Below are 19,097 nucleotides of genomic sequence, written 5' to 3' on the forward strand. Positions count from 1 at the left end.
AGTATTTTTTTAAAAGATGAAAGTATCATGTGTGGGCAGATTATGTCCGTGATACAGTTCTGTCATCATGCTGCTTTTCTCATTATATGTGTATGACTCTGCGCTGCATAATACGATCCATTTCCTTCAGTTTAAACTTGAAATGTTCAGCCTTGCCTAAAATGTTTCTAGATACCTCAGATTGTTGGCAGCCTTGTATTTCCTGGACATATGCTACAAGAAGATAGCAAATGATAGCCAAAGATAATATGTAAAGATCCATCCTCAACCCTACTGTTGTATCAGTGGGTTCACTACCCCATGGAAGCATTAGGCTACTTAAGACCGTTGACATCAGAGAGGTGTTTGAAGTACCTTCCAGGAGGTGCTGGTTTAATGGCACAGCAGCCTCAGGTAGTGACCCAGACAGACCAACGAGTCAAGGTCAGACAGAGCTTCAAAGGAATGATGAAAAAATCCTTAATTGAATGTTTTAAAATTTGATTCGAATATTCTATCTGTAGAGGGTTGCCAGGTACAGTTGTGACATTAGTTTTTAGAATCAGTGGAGGGGCCTTAAAGAGAGCCTCCATGGCATATGTGTGCTTATCCATTCCTGTTTGGACTCGTTTCTCTATCCAGATTTTGTGGCCGTGCTCTACTGGATACAGTATGAACAGATATATATCATATAGTGCCAACAAACATACAACTAGATAACGCAGCCAGCCAACCCAACCCGACTCAAACCAGGAAGCAAACACAGACAGGCAAACAGTGATGAGAACAAGCACCATCTGACATATTAGATTGTATATTTTTGCTTTCTTGATGACGCGTGTCCTGTAGTCATATTCAGCAGACAAGGATTCCATTTCCATGGTGACATCCTCTTCGATCTTGCTTTTCGTCTTATCCCAAGCATCAGCGTTCTTCTTCATTTCCTCTTTCATCTGTTCTTTCTCCTTACGTAGTCTCTGAGTCTCAGATTCTGCAACATATAAGCCAATGTTATGACCTTTCAGCAAACGTTAAAGAAGTATGCAAGTCCATGTATTGTGCCATGTCATAACAGCAATATATCAGTATTTGCATTAACGTTATACTTACGACATCGTGACGTTGCAATCGAGCGCAGTTCTTTTGCAATTGTTCGCAGTTCCACAGCTACTTCTGAGGGTGTCTTATTCATTGTTTTCCGACTGTTTGAGATGAGTGTGTGTAAATCGAAAGGGACGGAGACAAAGGAAAGAAATCTTGACAGCTTTGCTCCTTCGGACGCAACATCGAAAGCAGAAAGACACATTCTACCATATGCAAGTTTGGCTGCCCTGTATAAGTATTCTTTCTTTAGCATCTTCCCAATGGCAGCTTTTACATTATATACATAACCTTGTTCCTTCACCTTGATATCGCCATCTTCCATGGCCAGCACGTTGGAAAGTACTTCGTGGTATGTTGGATCCATGAACTGTTTCAAATGAATTCTCAGAAACTCTTCAAATTTTCTTGGTTTGGTTTTTCTCATCTCCCCAATTAGATCCAGTGTGTGGTTTTCTTCTTCTCCGAGTTTGTCTAATTCCTTTTGAGCCTTTAGAATTGTTTTTTTGTTGAGCGTGCTATTGTACAGCTCGGTACCAAAACCAGCAATTCCGGATGAAACTCCCAAAATAGCAAATCCTGCGGAAGCTCCGAATGTGAAAGGTATCCCAAGTAATCCTACTGCTGTGAACACTCCTCCCAACACCCCCCCCCCCCCCCCCCCCCTGCCGCAAATGCAGATTTCGCAAAATAGAGCTTTTGTTGCGCTTCATCAAGATCGTCTGCAAGTTGGTGAAGTATTGCTACAACTATCCCATGTTGATCAAACGAGTCTTTCAAAGAATCCTGTATACGGTCCTTGAAGTCAGCAGATCTTCCCTCAGATCTCTGATATACCAATTCGCTGCACATGACCTGTCAAAAGACAAATCATTCGTGAATTCATATTAGTTCAGTTTCAAGAACCTCAGTGCAGAATACAACAGAAATAATTAAGTGATATCAGAATGCAATATGTCAGCCATAATTATAGTTTTATTTTACTAACAATCAATGTGATAGTGTATAACGATGTAGAGCATTTGTAAACATCGACAAGAGAAACCTGTTCAAGCAAAGAGTAAACCGAGCTTCAAGAGGGACTATGCTCCACCTACTGGTGGCAATTTACCGTGCAGCTCCAAACGTTTCAAACATAAACATGAAGACCAAGTCACGTATATTCCCCATTCTTTAAATATGTTTGTGTGTTTACGAGGGCTGGTCAAACAGTTCTAAGCCTCACGAACTTTCAACTATAAGGACATCGTTTGAGTAGTTCATTGCAAGTGTATTTGGTCTGTTGAGGTCGTTTGTATATAAGTGACATCCAGGTGAACGGGATGGGCTCCAAATGGACACAGAAATGGAAAAGAATGAGTAGCGAGCAGTCATCAAGTTTTTTTACTTTAGAGAAAAGTACTCCCCAAGAAATTCATGACTGCATGTAACAAGTGTATGGGGATAAGTGTCCCAGCTATTCTTAACACAAAGCAGCTATCTTTAAGGCTGGGAGACCAAGCCTTAATGGTGACCCCAGGTCTGGATGTCCCTCAAATTCTATCAATGAAGAATCAATCAAGGAGATAGAAAAACTTATACTGTCAGATAGTGGGGCACGGGTGACCCAGTCTAGACGTCTAAACTATTATACATGAACATTTACAGGTGAATGGGGATTTCGTCAAATTCAAGATTCGAGATTAGTAACGGGTTATGATCCCGAGTAAAAACGTCAATTCAACTTCTCAGGCACAAAATACATTCTTCAGGTCTTCGAGATCAGTGAAGAAAGTTATGGCCACAGTATTCTGGGATGCAAAGGGTGTGATCCGACGATTACCGGTGCCTACATTGCTGAGAGAGTCAATCAAAGAAAAGCAGCGAGGAATGCTTACTTCTGGATTTCTGCGACTTCATGACAATACCTCTTCTCACGCTTCTCGACTTGCAAAGGCTGCTGTCCAACAATGTGGGTTCGAAGAGCTTCCTCACCCTCCATACTCACCAGACCTGGCACCAAGTGATTTCCACCTGTTTCCTAAACTGAAAGAACTCCTTCGTGGAAAGGGTTATGACGACAACGATGACCTCAAAGCTGTGAATTGGTTTTTCAGGGTGGCTTCAGAAAACGTCTTCCTGACTGGAATTGAAAAGCTTCACCATCGATATGAGAAGCGTATGGAAAAGCAGGGAGATCATGTTGAAAAATAAAATTAAAAACACTTTTACAATTGTTGGTTTTGTTCGTCAGGCTTAGACGTTTTTGGCCAGCCTTCGTATTAACACCCCACTAAGCAATATCCCGGTGGTTACGGTTGTGCAGTGATTGATGGTATGAGCAACGTTCAAGAGGTCAGGGGACAAGCAGCAAACACAGGTAAACCATTTCAGTTCAGCGCATGCCTTGCGTGTATACAAGGTTTCATGAAGACATATTTAACCTTATATGATACATACCCTCATTTGAGCCTAAGTCTAATTTGCAAAAGAAAACATTGAAAAAGCAAAAGGCACTAGTGCATGCCTGGTGCGTATACAAATGTTTGAAAATTCCACGAAGAAATATTGATCGGCTTATGAGGTATGCTCCAGAAACGACACGTAACAGACAGTCGAAGCCCATTTCTATAGCCTTCGTTGTGCGACGGATTATACGCTTGTAACAGAAGTAATATTATTAATAATATAAAACATTTAATTATCCTTTTTGCAACAATTACTTGCTTTCTAGGCGTTCCTTTACTGGTTTTGATTATTTTCAAATTTCAAAATAATTGTTAGTATATATGCAGATTAAATATTTAATAAATCTCAAATAAAAAAAAGATAACATAACATAACTAAATTAAATATTTACATTTAAACCCCTGTTTGGTTGAGAACAATATGTTACTCTTCATGAAGAAGAAAAAGAAGAAGAAGAAGATTTGTATTTAAGTGTCACGCATTGTACAGCATAAGAATTGCTACGTAGTTCGGGTAGATATGTACAATGCCCGGCCAGTATGACCTCTGAGACACTAAAGTCATTAAATGCGTAAAAAATATAGATTAAAAGGAAACACTATAAGTGAAAAAAGAAAGTTACAACAGTAAGGCCAAGTCACCCAACCTCAAGTCTGCATGTCCTCCCGTATATGCATACCCATACCTGCAACCATGCATCCATAACAAACTAACTTACTCACACGATCATCTCACTATATCTTCGCAAACCCTCGTATCCCCACGCACGCACACGTCGTATTCATCTGTTCCCCACCATATCCCTACAACCATCTCATTATGTCGACGTCAGCCATCATGGATCCATGCGCATGCTTACATACATACTCCCTCCTCCCACCACGCCCACCATTCTCCGCAGTACCCCTACATCCGTCACACTATAACTGCATCCGCTCTCATGTATTCGTACTCGCGCGTACACCTATGAACACCCCTCTCAACAACACATCCGTCTCACTATATCTGCATAAGCCCTTATGGATCCGTGCTCATGCATTCCCATCCCACCCCTCCCCACAATCCCCCTACATTCACCACACTATATAACAATATCCGCCCTCATGTAGCCATACTCATCCTTACATACATACACACCCCTCTCGCCATATTTCTATATCCACCCACAGGAGTCCGTATCTAAAAAATACGGACTCCTGTGATCCACCCTACTCATGTCTCGTCCCTTCAGGGGTGCGTTGGTGCGTTGCTCCTCTACGAGAAACTGGAAGATAAAATTGTAGCCCCTGAACGAAACACGCCTCACACCCCACTGCTTGACATGCCAACAGATATCGATGTCAGCAGTGACGTGCTTTCCTTATATAGTAGTTTGTGGTTGAATAAGCATCTAGGTGAGTGTTTGTGTATACACGACAAGACTAGACAAGACAAGACAATATTTTCAATAGAGAGGCATATAATACAGACATGTAGAAGTTACATTTCTTAGCGAGAGAGGGAGAGAGTACTTAGGGGTGCAATTAGTAGTGATGATGACAAATACATGCACAGACATATATACACACATATAGCACGACACACATATCGTATGTAGTATTCTTGGAAAAAAGGTATGCTAATTGGTATTGGACATATTTCTTATTTTTGGCATATCATTTTTGTATAAACAGAGATCATTTATTCTTTGTGTATCTTGAGTGTTCATAATATTTAGGAATATCATTTCTGATGTATTAACTAATGTACCCTTTTTCTAATAGAGGCATATGCATCGTCTACAAGCAAACATGAACATCATCTTCTATGGACACTTTGTCATTTAGCATACAGTGAGGACATAGTCTTAGATGGTTTGGAAAATTAGTCTAAAATTACTACATCTAAGTCTTGTGAAACAAATTTTCAAATGGAAAGGAATGGCAATGCACAGATGTTTCCACATATAAATATATATATTCAATGTTCTCTTTTATAACACATACATGTAGTTGGCACATTTATGAGAAGAGTGTAGTGTAGAATAACAGATTTGTTTAAGATTATCAAGAAGTCTTCTGTTCAATGATCTGATAAAAATGTTAATATTCCCAACATCCTGGCTAATCCATAGAAAAGGAAACCCAACTTGAAATAGAATGTGTTTGATATGTGTAGCCCATGTGACTCTGCCAGCATCATCAAGAGATTTTAACATTAAATAACACTGATGAGGCAGCCTATTTCTATCTAGAGTGATTAATCTGCAAGCGGAAGTGGAGCTCTACCACATTCACCCAGTACCATATATCACGTACTTTACCAATTTTCAGGAAGTATTTGCACATTCTCATCTGAACATTTTCAGTAGTTTTACAATATGTTGTTCCCCAGATTTCTGACTATTTCACAGCACAATATTGGTGTGACCATTGCATCCTGTAAAGATCAGTTTAATTAATATCACCCACTCTCTTTGATACCTGTATATTGCCAAAAGGGCTTTATTTGATTGTGATTCAAGGCGGGACTGTGCTTTAGTCCAAACTAGTCTGGGTGTAAATACTATACCTAAATATCCATACAATCAATAAACAAACAGTAGAATCTCCCTTTATTTTTACAGGCATATTTCTGAATCATTGCATAGAGTGAAAATATATGATCAGCAGTGGAATAATTTGATCTGAATCCTGCATGTGTTTCATGAATAATATTATACATGTATGTGTATACATGTTTAATGAATTGATACTCTCAAGAGAAGGGGTTAATATTGTAACATGTTCAATATTTGTTTTAAATCCTACGTATTAGGAACTTTAAGGTAGCATAACAAGGGGCGAAATAACCATAGGAGCCTGTCATGATTAGAAATACCCTTGTTATTCCGGGATAAAAACTACTACATATTAGCAGTACCCACTGTGGTCATAGTCAGGTCATTGGGCGGGGGCGACGAACTTTATGAACGTGTTCTTTTGTTAGTTGTGGTCATTTTATCCCACTTCATCAAAATAGTGGCAGGTTCAAAGTTTTATATTGAAAACACTCACCGCCTATATAATCTTCCGCTACTGAATTGTTGCTAATTGATATGTGATTTTGGTTTTTCAAACATTAAATGTCAATCAAATTTAAGAAATATATATATACTTACGACTTTGATGAAATCGAGATTTCGTAAAGGAAAGATACCCCTGTGAACAGGCCCCTATCAAAAATAAGATGTAGATCTACAACCGCTTTACACCCTTTCCAAATCTCCCTTTGTGGGACGAAATAAAGTTCTTCCTTTATGAAAGAAGTTTGAGGCATCCTTTCGCATCTGTCATTTTGCAAGAATTCAATCATCCGGGAACATGCATGTGACATATCTGATCGAAGGTCTACTTGCTGCTGGTGCCGTTCCATAGTTACCTTTCATAGTTACGGTCCACGTGATAAACAAACCGAAGGTACCTGTCACGGGGTTATGAATATACAGTTAAGATGATGTCATACCTCTATTAAAGGGCAAGTGCCTGCTCAGCCTTTCGATTACCGTATCCACAACGTATACCTGGAATTACTAACAACACAGAAGATGCCTTCAGTTGTCCACTCCGATGGCAGCAGTTGCTTTACTGTACCCAAACAAAAAGGTAGTTACAGATATCAATTGTTATTTTAATTATTTACAACGTCAAGGTCAAAGATCGTTTCACACACTCAACAATGTATGCAGTGTTGTCGTTTAATCTGTAATAGGACCACATTCAGAGTTACCTCCCATTAGTTGCACACGCAATTAGTCACACACACAAATTTTGACAGTTGTCACACAAAGGAAATGTTGACAATACCCCACATGCCAAAACGTCTTGACAGTAAAAAAAATCCCTATTAAGGCCATTTTACACAGGGCTGCGACCTTTGTGCCACCTTTGAGCCACCAAAACCTGTCCAGAACGCTCAATGGTCGCCTAAACCCAGAAAATCATGTTTCTATGTAACTGCTCCAGCAGTTCTTCAGCAGTAACTGCTTGAGTTGTTCAGCGTCTGCAATGAAACACTACAGGTACAAGCCCTCTATTTATAGGCAGGCTGAGGAGGCAATACAGGTAGCTCAAAGGAGGCAGAAAAGAGGCAGAAGCATTGCCATGGTGTCTCAAAGGTTGCCGTGGTCGCCGAATGGAGGCACGGCGGTCGCCACAGTCATCGTTCAATGCACGCTGTTGGTCGCCAAAAGGAGGCACAAGGGAGGCAGAAGCATCGCCCAAAGGAACCACAAGGGAGGCAGAAGCATCGCCCAGATTAACGGGAAAATATTTCAGCAGAACGCATCTATTACCTGGCGACCATTGGGCGACCACTGTGCCTTCATTCTGCAACAACGGCAATGCTTGTGCCTCCCTTCTGCCTCCTTTGAGCCACCTTTGAGCAACCAACCTCCTTTGTGCGACTGTTTAGAACACGTTCAAAACTTTACGGCTACCATGGCGTCCATGGTGATGTCTGAACCTTCTGTGTACCACCTTGAAACGACCTAGGCAACCATTCTGTCTCCTTTGAGCCTCCAAGACGACCTGGCGATTTCTATGGTCACACACTGGAGGCACAAAGGTCGCCATCCTGTGTAAAGGCCCCATAAGCACATGTCACAGCAGTGTTGACTAATGGAACCCGGGTGACGAAAAGTTGATGAAAGAGGGAGGGAGCTGGATCAAAGGTGAACCATATCTTGACAAGGGCTAGATGAAGCAGGGCTCTTGAAGTGACGTAAAAACTACTCCTAGATTCGGAACCACTATCATTGATGAGGAAAGACCTGTGGTCCTCCCCAGTATCCTACAGGCTTGATATCTTGCAGAGTTGTTGGAGTCTGTAGAAGAGACCCTTGCTTACGGCGCCTGATGGTTCGCCTGCGATATCATTCTTGATTAAAGTTGCCTGAACTGGTACATGAAGAGGCTGGAGGGCATCACGGTAGGGCTGGGACGGGTAACTCGGGTGGGTACTGAGTAGGAGCCGGGTACCCATAGGACTACCCGCACCCGTGGTTAGTCACGTGATATATTGTTTAATGGCAAAAATTATCTAGAACTCTATGGTTGCACTACAAGTCACTAATGTTCGCATTTCTTTCTGACTATGACCCATTCCTTCTGACTTTTCATGTGGTTGAATAAAGATATAACTTAATTCAACTTCAGTGTATAAATGACCAGATTGTTTAATACATGTATCTAAATACCTTTTGCTAGGTCTATCCTAAAAAATTCCCAATAGGACATTTTGAGACATCTCCTTAGACCTACAGTTGGTACCCGGGTAGGGTCGGGTAATAGGGGGGTGGGTACCCGGGTAGTAAATCTGGACTCGTCCCAGCCCTACATCACGGGTTGAAAACAAGTATGAAAATAATAATGGAGTACTCGCAAATAAAGCACCTAGGCGGCAGATCTCAAGGTCGCAGAATGACCGAGACATCAAGGGGGGCTCGGAGATCATGCTTCGGGAAATATGAACTTCGAAAAACGCAATATCCTGCAATCTGAGGCTAAGTCTTCTCAAAACATTCAATTCAAAAATAGACAAAAATATGAAGAAAAGTCTTCTATCCTGAAATTTTGAAAAGTGATCATAGCAAGGACCACATTGGAAAGTGTTCATGTCTTGTTCAGAAAGTGGCATGTCACAGTGATGATTCCATTTGAAGAGCAACTGTTCCAGATGTCAGTTATTAAACCTACTGGCGAGGGTACACCTGATAAGAGTTTGACTCTTCCTTTTTTCAAGCATACATGAGCATCAAACTTAAGCATATATTATATATGTTACATGACATGAGAGACATGATTCTTTAAAACAAGAGGTTACATGATTTAGACACAATAATCACTTATGGCTTTTGAATGGCCATTCTATCCTTACAAATTCAATGCCATACCCTAAGGATGATAGGTACTAAATTTCATCCTTATACGGTGAACACTTTTTGAGTTATTACCAACATAATACACTTTTTGATGTATGACCTTTATAGGGGTGACAAGTACTTCATGATCATTCAAATGGGCTTTCATGCAATACACAACTGTTAATCTGGAGTTTTGGACAGTGAAATTATTGTAAGTGTGTAACAATAGCCTTAACTGTTTCCATGGCATATTCCACCCACTGAAAATAGGTCACATTAATAATCATACATATATTTATATTGGTTTTGTTTTCATAATATAAATTAACAAACAACTTGATCAATGCAGTCAATCATAGTAGGGCTCAGAACTTTTCAGCCACCTCACTCTGAAATAATGAAATTAACACAAAACTGGGAACGTTTTTTTCCATGTGTTTTATTGTCATCTATCATCTGTACACTATACCTAAATCTGTAAGAAACTGTCCGAGTCTGCCTACAGTGGAGAATTGTACAATAGGTCAAACTCAAATTTATATAACAACATAGAGGGTCACACTCAGTACACACAAGAGAGTGAGAGAACACCAGAGTTATCTTTCCCTGTCTGTGACACTGATGCTCAAAGGACCTCCCACCCTTGTTCACCTTCCTTGACTGCAGTACTTAACTATAATAGCAACTTTTAAGACTGGCGCCAGCGGTTGGATTCAAAGACTTTCCCGGAACAATGTTTCCAAATGAATGCACAGTAGGAACATGGTTATGATTTGTAAAGAGATCAAATTCTGTGCATGATGCCCTTCCAAAATCACACCATCTTAGGTAGTAGCCATTTCTGTGATCCTTCTGCTTCCAGTGTCAAAAGTGACTACTCTGCGTGGGATTGCCTTTCATTGCAACATCCTAGTGCTTACACATTATTGGAATGGGATCTCCATAATGCTGGAACAATGTGGACTATATTTTACCTGGATGGTACAAAGGTTGTGAACACAGAAACTCGGACTCTTGGAACAAATTAAAAACAATTAACAAGATGACTAGATAATGATTTAACAGATTATTCACTGTTGACAATTTGACCAAATTTAGCACCATTTAATATTTGGTTTAAGAGCGTTTTGAAACTGATCTTTGTGATAATTTCCCATATAGTGTCATTCAATGGTATATAATATCTATATTTAATGTACCAATACATACTGTGAAGAATGCTCTCCACTCAAGTCCTGACATTTATTACCGGTACAAAAAGAATAACATCCAATCATTCAAAAATACTGAGATTCAAGTACTAGCAAGACTTGTTTGCGTAACACCTGGGAAGGAATTTGTCAAAAAATGTCAAACCCTCTTTGATCTGTATTGCACATATGATGTTTGTCTTGTCAAGTTCAATGTCATATGGTCATTGATGTCATTGATGAACCAGATGTCAAAAACCAGTCATGTTACATTTGTCTTCTAAAATCAAAAACATAACACCTAAAAAATGCAACTATTAAGATCAATACATCAAAACAAACAAGTTATGCTACTTCACCACAATGCTGAAATGTAAGTAGCCGTAGCATAAAGCTACAAGAACTCAATAAATTCCATAACAGTTTAAAAGAATAAACCATGTAAAAGTAAAATAAACATTGAAATAATACAACTAAATAAATTGTACGGTTCAAATTACCTGATCCATGCTATTTGGGGCACCAACCTTTTCATCAACATTTTTATTTCACATGAGAATGTGCTATTTTTGCCAACATTTGAAGAGAAACAAGTTCATGTAATCAAAACCACACAAAATATTCGACCGAAGTACATGTTGCAGCTCAATACTACCGTCCAACACTGCCACCTACAACACTACAACAACCATCCTCTCGAAAAAACAGTTATAGCATGTCATGGAGTTTCGAAATATGACACACAACTTGGAGATAGAACCATTTCACATGGCCATTAACACAGCAACATGAAGTGCTACGAAGGTTCCTTTCCTCGACTCCATACCTATCACACAACCTATCTCCACAATACTGCTTCCCTATCCTGATAGAAACATCTGGCTCCTTTCAATATTGTATCAGTAGCATTGGAAAATCTACAAGGCTATATTGATCATAGGCAAATAAGGCAATAACATTTGGTTTGAATGAGGTTTTCAAGAGTTACTTCCCTTTGATCAAACACTTGTGTATCTTGTGACGGGACCAAAATTATTTCTTAAGCAATTCATAACTGGTACTTATTTATCATCTTAAAACACACTTACAGTATGATTTCTAAAAAGAACCATGATATTTAATTGTCAACTATGAAAAATAGTTTCAGCCAATAAACTCAATGTTTGAAATAGTAACAGTATATCCTTATTTATGTACAAATAATTCACAACATTGTTACTGAAAATATTTTAATACCCTTTGACAATATTTAGATATAAAAAATATGCAAAACTGTCAAGGAAACCCACTTTGATGACAATTACACATACGAACTGTAACGGAATGTCGGGGAGGGATACACCACGGGGAGGAGAACACGGACTTGCTACGATTCACCAAGAATCACGAACTCACTACATATACAAAACTTTCAACACCGCACACTTGAAGGAAAATTATCGAAGATTAGACTTCAAATTATTAGACTATACTATGATGACCATGTTCAAATGACTATCACCATGGGTTTTACCAGGTTGTTTTATAACAGGATATTTATTGATGAGCAAGCTGGTAGATGTCAGAACATGTCAGAACATGGAGTGGTATTATCTCCTGATAACCCATGGTATTTGATAGATCAACTCAAATACCCAAACATTCGGATAATATATATGACATACCAACCAACTTGTTTAGGATCTAAGTAGAGAACAACATGGTCATTGGTGAACTTGGTGAAGTAATGACTGACTTAAATAAACTGCTACCTTGTTGAACTGATGTGAGACTAAAACACGCTGCTACAATATCAATCACACAATACTGATTATCTTCATTGGCAATGGCAACAAGATACAGATGTAACTAGAACACAGGATATCCATAAAACCTGTAAATATCCCTTTCTGTGAGAGCTACCGCGATGTGCCATTAGTCCCCACTGTGACTGGCTTGCTGAACATGTTGAACCATGGCTTGATAATGTTCAGTAAACAGTTGACCACTACAGCTCTGCATACAATTCCTGGTTAAACTGAGCGGTACAAAGTTCTGTTCTTTATGATAATGAATACTTGATTATGATTCACTAGCCTACACAGTATACACAGGCTGAAATGGCACAATGCTTTTCTATTTCTGAATACTGAAGTCATCAATAAAACCATTTCCTGATACAAATCGTGTATCTCAACACCAGCCTTGTAACAACAAGAATAAAACAGTCGGCGATGAAGTTGTTAACAAGTGACATTTGTATTTTGGCAACTCTGAATAAAATATTTTGTAATAGATTAAATTTTACTATTGTAAAACATGTAATCATTTTACATTCACTTGTAACAAAACTGATTTTAAACGTGTAAAAGTTAAACATAAAACAAATACTTTTGTCTTGAATAAAAATCAACACAAGCCATCAAAAAGGAGAAACTATCCACAAATGAATTATGAACCGAATCTGATTCCAACAAGCTGAAGTCATGATGTGGTAATGAACTATTTAACAGAACGGGGAACAGAGCAACATTTGAGTAGCGATGCCTTACTACAATGTAGTAGGGATAGAATTTTAAGCTGAAATCATATTCATCCCTTTAAGACAAATCCGGAAAATAAAAACACTGACATTGTAGAACTTAATAGATTAACATGTACATTTTTATCATCTCCAGTGAACCAGGATTCTTTTATGTCCTATTCTATCAAGGTAATAAGCATTCTGGCTGAACAGTTTATTTTTCTTATTTTTAAGATTATACAATGCTTTGATTTCTATATATTAAATCATAAATTCTTGGGAATTTGATTTAAACTAATTAAACTTATTTAACTTGTGTTTTGATAATACTTTTGCTTAGTATTCCACTCATCACCAGCCATGAGGACTGTAACAAATGGGTTAAGGATTACAAACACTAATGACTCAATTAATTAAATAACAAAAAGAAAGAATATAATTAATTATCTTTAAATGAATAAAACAAGTTGTATGAACAAATGGACTGTGTCGATTCCAAAAATGGAATAAAAGAAAATCTTGTGGATATGTAATTTGTTAATAAACAAAACCATACAATAACCTTTGATACAGATAAGCAGGGAGTTTCATAATATGACAAAGCAGACCCTACAAAGAAGTATTCAAAATCTAACAGAATAAAAGAAGAAGATATATTCAAAGCAAACATCTAACATCACTTCATGAAAAAATAAATTCATATGTAAATATCATTGTGAAAATATGTTTCTATCTGAAGGAAAATATTTCAGGATTGTCATATAGGGGAGGTCTGTTATTATGCAGGATATGCAGTAGAGTCATGGTGATATGCAAGATGAATTACTTTAGGGCTGTAACAATTCACCACAGTACTGGGTCATTGCAACACTTTGTTCCACAATACACGTATCATATTTTCCCCTGATGTATCACTACAAAACAATACACCAGATATGTATCATTCATAATTACATAGACAAGGAGTTTCCTGGTATGAAAATAACTCAATTTTCTATAGGCATATTAATATCTCAAACAAATGTTTTGGTTGGGGCTCTGGTCATTCTCTTACTGATGGAATCCAAGACAAGTGTCGTTTTCGCATATCGTATCATGTATCGTATCGGGACCTCACCATCAAGATACGTATCGTGTCGCAAGAAAGAGTATCGTTACAGCCCTAACTGATATACCTGGGGTTTCTCCTATGGTATTTGAATCTAGGGACCCCTAAATCTTCAAGATCTAACAGAAGGGTTATGATAAGGACTCCTTGACTTTCAAGCCTTATTTCACACAGCCAATACAACTTTCCTCTACACCAACTATTTGTAATAAGTATATCCTCCACTGACACAATATACCCATCTTTCTTTTGTGAAGCCAGATTCTGCATCATGGTGACAGTTTGAAATAGATGACCCCTCTATAAGCAGACCGTGAGATTTGTCCAACACTGAAATCTGTATGTACAGTTACTTAACCGAAACATACTTTTTCAGCAAGTACATGACCATAATGAGAGTCAGTACAAAAACCACCAGCCTTGCAACTAAACCATGCTTTGATCTGGGGGACAGTTGAAATCTCAACAAAACAAATTAAAATCAGATCATTTATCTTATTACAATACAGTTCCACAATGACAAGTACTCCATACACATATGATTCCAACTGATGCCCTCCATATAAAATAAACAAAATTCTTAAGCATAACTACCCTTGCACAGCTCTCTTTGGTAATATATGACCCCATCACAGTGCCCAGCAGATGGCGTTATGTACACAGGTGATCTCTAGTTTTTGTAGATGCTTATGTACATAATATAATCTCATATACATATCAACAATATGATACTGGTATTGTGCTGAGTTGGATGTAAAGGCTACGGGACACTAGTGGTAGGGCCAGGCATATTCTGTTGCGATTCTCTGAAGCAAGATCAGGAAGCGTCAACACAGATTCTATTACTCTATGAATCTATTACAGAGATTTTCTCCATGGAACTTTTGGCATGTTGGTTGGAAGAAATATGGTCTTATCTTTAGGCACTGTTTGATCATGTTCCAGGACCATTTGTGAACAATATGACATTAGTTAGATTATAACCCTTGTCTTTGTGTCGTATTTTCCCACATGTTTAAGTCATCCATAATATACCTTAAATATATATTTGACAATTATATTAAAAATCATCCTTCAACTAAGAAAATAATACTTAGGTACTCAAATGAATTGAACTATTTGTGTTCAAATAATCAAAATATAGTTCATATAGTTTTCCAATATTTCACTGAATGTTGTTTCTAATTCATTCCTCCATTCTCGTGTTTCTCTCAATCTCTCTTCTTGTCTTCTTTTGACTTGATGACGTCGTTCCTCATGTCTTTGTTTTCTTCCTCCTTCTTAGGTTCCTTGGTGACAGCTCTGCGCATGGCATCCCAGATTCCGCCCATGAAGATGGCACAGAACAAGTTCTCGAAGGGACCGAATGGGTCATGAATGCCAAGGATTATTGACGACAGCTTGAAGTAGATGAAGAAGATGACGACTCCAAAATAGACGAGTGGGTGTGGCACACTGATGAGTCCCTGCCTCTCCAACAGGAACACAAGGGAGGCCACTGCTGATGCCTTTGTGTAGCTGCAAGGGACGGTATGGGAGTTACAGACAGTTAGGCAATTACATGTATAGGGTGTTCAAAATAATTTTAAAACAAGACAATCGGATAGGTGACCCAAAGTGTTGCCTGCTCATCTTCAATATTACCCGCCAACATTAAGACATTATAAATATCGTAAAAACGAAGTGACAAATTACATCTTAATTCAGTTGAAATAATGCAAACAATTACAGCAGAATCTACAAGGAGACATAATAAAACTGAATATGTAAGTAGTCTTAAAATTATTTGCCAGACAATTGGGCAGGTGCTGGAATATTTCATGCAGCCTGACAAAAAAGTTACCTGCCACGAGCAGGCAGGCAGTTATATTGAATACTGCATGTATACCAGCAAACTCACTATCATGACCCTCTCGTACCTACTGATATGGAATACCACATAAAACACTAGTTTTAATGTTAACATGATCACTGATTCAGATTGGACTTCCAAATGAGAAATAAAACAAGGCAAAATGTGAGCAGGTCTCGCTAATATCCCCGACTTTAACTCCAACATATTTCTATGTTCAAATCATGAAAACAAGCAATATTTTCTTAGAAAATCTACTTATTGAAATCAAACTTTGCACTGCACCTCTCCTATTGGTATAGAAACTGTACCCCAAATGGAAAAGTATCCATCAGGTAGTTTTCAATATATAGGTCAAACAAATGTTGAAGTAAAGAATATTCTAAGTTCAAAACATAAAAAAGTCTTATTTTTTCAGAAAATACATGTCAGAATCAAACTTTGCACTGCATCTATCCTAATAGTATTGAAAATGTTCCTTAAATTTGAAAGAATCTATGAAGTAGTTCTCAAGTTATAGGTCGCACAAATGTTGAAGTAAAAGAATAAAATTCTAGGTTCAAAACGCAAAAATTTGTATTTTCTCAGAAAACCTCAGAAAACCTTCATATCCTAACCTATCATAATCAGACTTTGCATTACAAGTCTTCTGTTAGTATGGAAACTGGCCACTAACTTTGAAACAAATCTATGCAGTAGTTTTGAAGTTATAGGTGGAACAAATGTTTAAATTAACAAATTCAAATTCCCTCTTAGGTCAGGGGTATAATCAAAGTAGGGTTTTAATGATTACAGTGTTTTGAAATTAAGGAGGGTTCAGGGGCTCTTATGACTTCCGGAAAGCGTTCCTACATTCAAATAAAACACATTGGAACGTGTCAACTTTCCACTTGACAATACAACAGTGAAAAGACCTCCACTACCGTCCTTATTTCAACTGAACAACAGATACAAATGGAATCGTAACAAGTGAAGAATGGGTAAAATGTCTTTGAATTATTGGTGATATGCTTTCTTCAAAATCAAGGTTGGTTGGTTTGTTGTTTAACACGGCACTCAGTGATATTCCAGCTATATGATGGTGGTCTGTAAATAATTGAGTCTGGACCAGACAATCCAGTGATAATAATATCATGAGCATCGATCCACGCAATTGGGATCGATGACATGCATCAACCAAGTCAGCGACCCCTGACCACCCGATCCCGTTAGTCGCCTCTTACGACAAGCATAGTCGCCTTTTACAGCAAGCATGGGTTGCTGAAGACCTATTCTACCCCGGATCTTCACGGGTCACAAAATCAAGGAAATTAACAGGTGCTCAACCTCAAGCTCACAGCATCAACTTGATAGACACAAGAAACAAGCCTGTAATCTACTCTGTAGATATCACAAAGGGAAGCTGTCCTCTAGCAAGCCTTTCAGTGCCTCTGGCCCTCAGAAGAGAGGCAAGGGTCTAAATATAACACATCCAGTCTGCCCACAAGCTACACTAAGTGGATGCTGCATATGCTCAGAGGCTTCCATCAGACCAGTCAGTTTGCTTTATTGTTACCTTATTAAAACATGTCAGTCAAGATAAACTGTTTAGAGTTTCATTTTTAGCAAATACAGGAAAAGCATGCTGAGCCAAGATAATTTGATAGGAGGGTCACTGATAATATGATCACAACAGCTGGCATTGAATGATAAAAAGGAAATATATTAAAATTGTTTTTCTATCATTGAAACAATCATCAAACAATAGTTATTTTTGTTCATAATTCTAATAATACTACCTCTATTACATATCTGCCATAAATCCTGTATTTTGGCTTTGATCACACTAACTAATATTTTCAGATTTTCAACACACTTCCTCTTCACTGTCAATTACACACAATTAGTTGCCGCCAAGTAGTCTCGTAACTATCCACGCCGTGACGTCACAATGGCGGCCATATCACTTTTTCCCCTCATCTCCTACTAGAGGTAGATGAATTGGGGAGGTGGAAGGGAGTAATTCAAATGTAATAGAGGTAGTATTCTTAGAATTATTAACAATGATAACTTTTGTTCGATAATTCTGTTAACAAAATGTTGACACTTCATAGTTTGTTTGGATAAGTGATTAATTTGACAAATAACTATGAAATACACCTTTGATTCAATTCCCATATGACCCTGTCCTGCCATAACCAATTAATTTGATGCACATGTTCTTGCTCAGTATGGGTGCTGTATTCAAAATTATTGACAGAAATAACCTTAATCGCACAGGGAATAATGCAAGGATGAATACTTACAAAGTTGGCTGTAAAAGCTCATTTGTGGTGGGCACCCAGATACCTCGGACAAGCCTATCAACATTCTTCATCATCCCACTGCCTGCACCTGTACACAACACAAACACAACACTGTCATCTACAACATATCACACTGATTCCTTTTCTTTCTGTCTGCTTTGAAATTTGCAGAAGTTAAAGAGAAAAAGACACACATACAATGATCAATGCAAAGTATACACCAAATGAACCAGTTCAACCTCATATATTTGATTTGTTTTGTTAATAACATTTAACATGCATAAAAATGGTATGGGGACATATCTGGTGAAAAGACAACAAATAACCTTAAAATAATTAGCCATTTGTAAAACAATATTGTGAGTTCTAAGGCAATCAACTTAACAATCTTTTGCAACTGAGTGAGTGAGTTAAAATTTAATGTCACATCAAGAAATGTGCTCCAATTAACTTTGTTAAAGGGGCACTGATCTAACGCAATTCCCCGGGACTGGTTGTTGCCTTTGTTATTGTTTTTTCCCAGTGAGTACCCGGATGTATAGCAGAAATCTAGACTAGTTCGCGACCTCTGCTGCGCCATTCGTAAGCGCATTAGTCACTTTTATGGGTAGTAATAAGAGCGTATGGTCACATTGATCAACAAAATGAAATACAGTTTTCGAGATAATAAGGAAATGTAGGTATCTTTGTGAGTAGCATCGGTAATGGTGACGAAGTTTTGATAAGTCACTTGCTTGGTAATTTTGCGAT

General features: G+C 38.1%; 1 protein-coding gene across 1 annotated transcript in view; it reads right to left on the minus strand.

Annotated features, from left to right (window-relative positions):
* Window positions 1-9,851: 9,851 nt before the first annotated feature.
* Window positions 9,852-19,097, minus strand: part of LOC139478524 (trimeric intracellular cation channel type 1B.1-like) — a 41,067-nt gene continuing 31,821 nt past the window's right edge. The window contains exons 4-5 of the mRNA XM_071261017.1: window positions 18,348-18,435; window positions 9,852-15,728 (exon numbers count right to left, since the gene is read on the minus strand). Of these exons, the coding sequence (XP_071117118.1) occupies window positions 15,422-15,728; window positions 18,348-18,435 (395 nt within the window). The 3' untranslated portion in view covers window positions 9,852-15,421. The remainder of the gene's footprint in view (window positions 15,729-18,347; window positions 18,436-19,097) is intronic.

This window comes from Haliotis cracherodii, unplaced genomic scaffold (genome assembly GCF_022045235.1).
Source record: "Haliotis cracherodii isolate W230 unplaced genomic scaffold, xgHalCrac1.p SCAF_4, whole genome shotgun sequence".
In the NCBI taxonomy this organism is placed as follows: Eukaryota; Metazoa; Mollusca; class Gastropoda; order Lepetellida; family Haliotidae; genus Haliotis; species Haliotis cracherodii.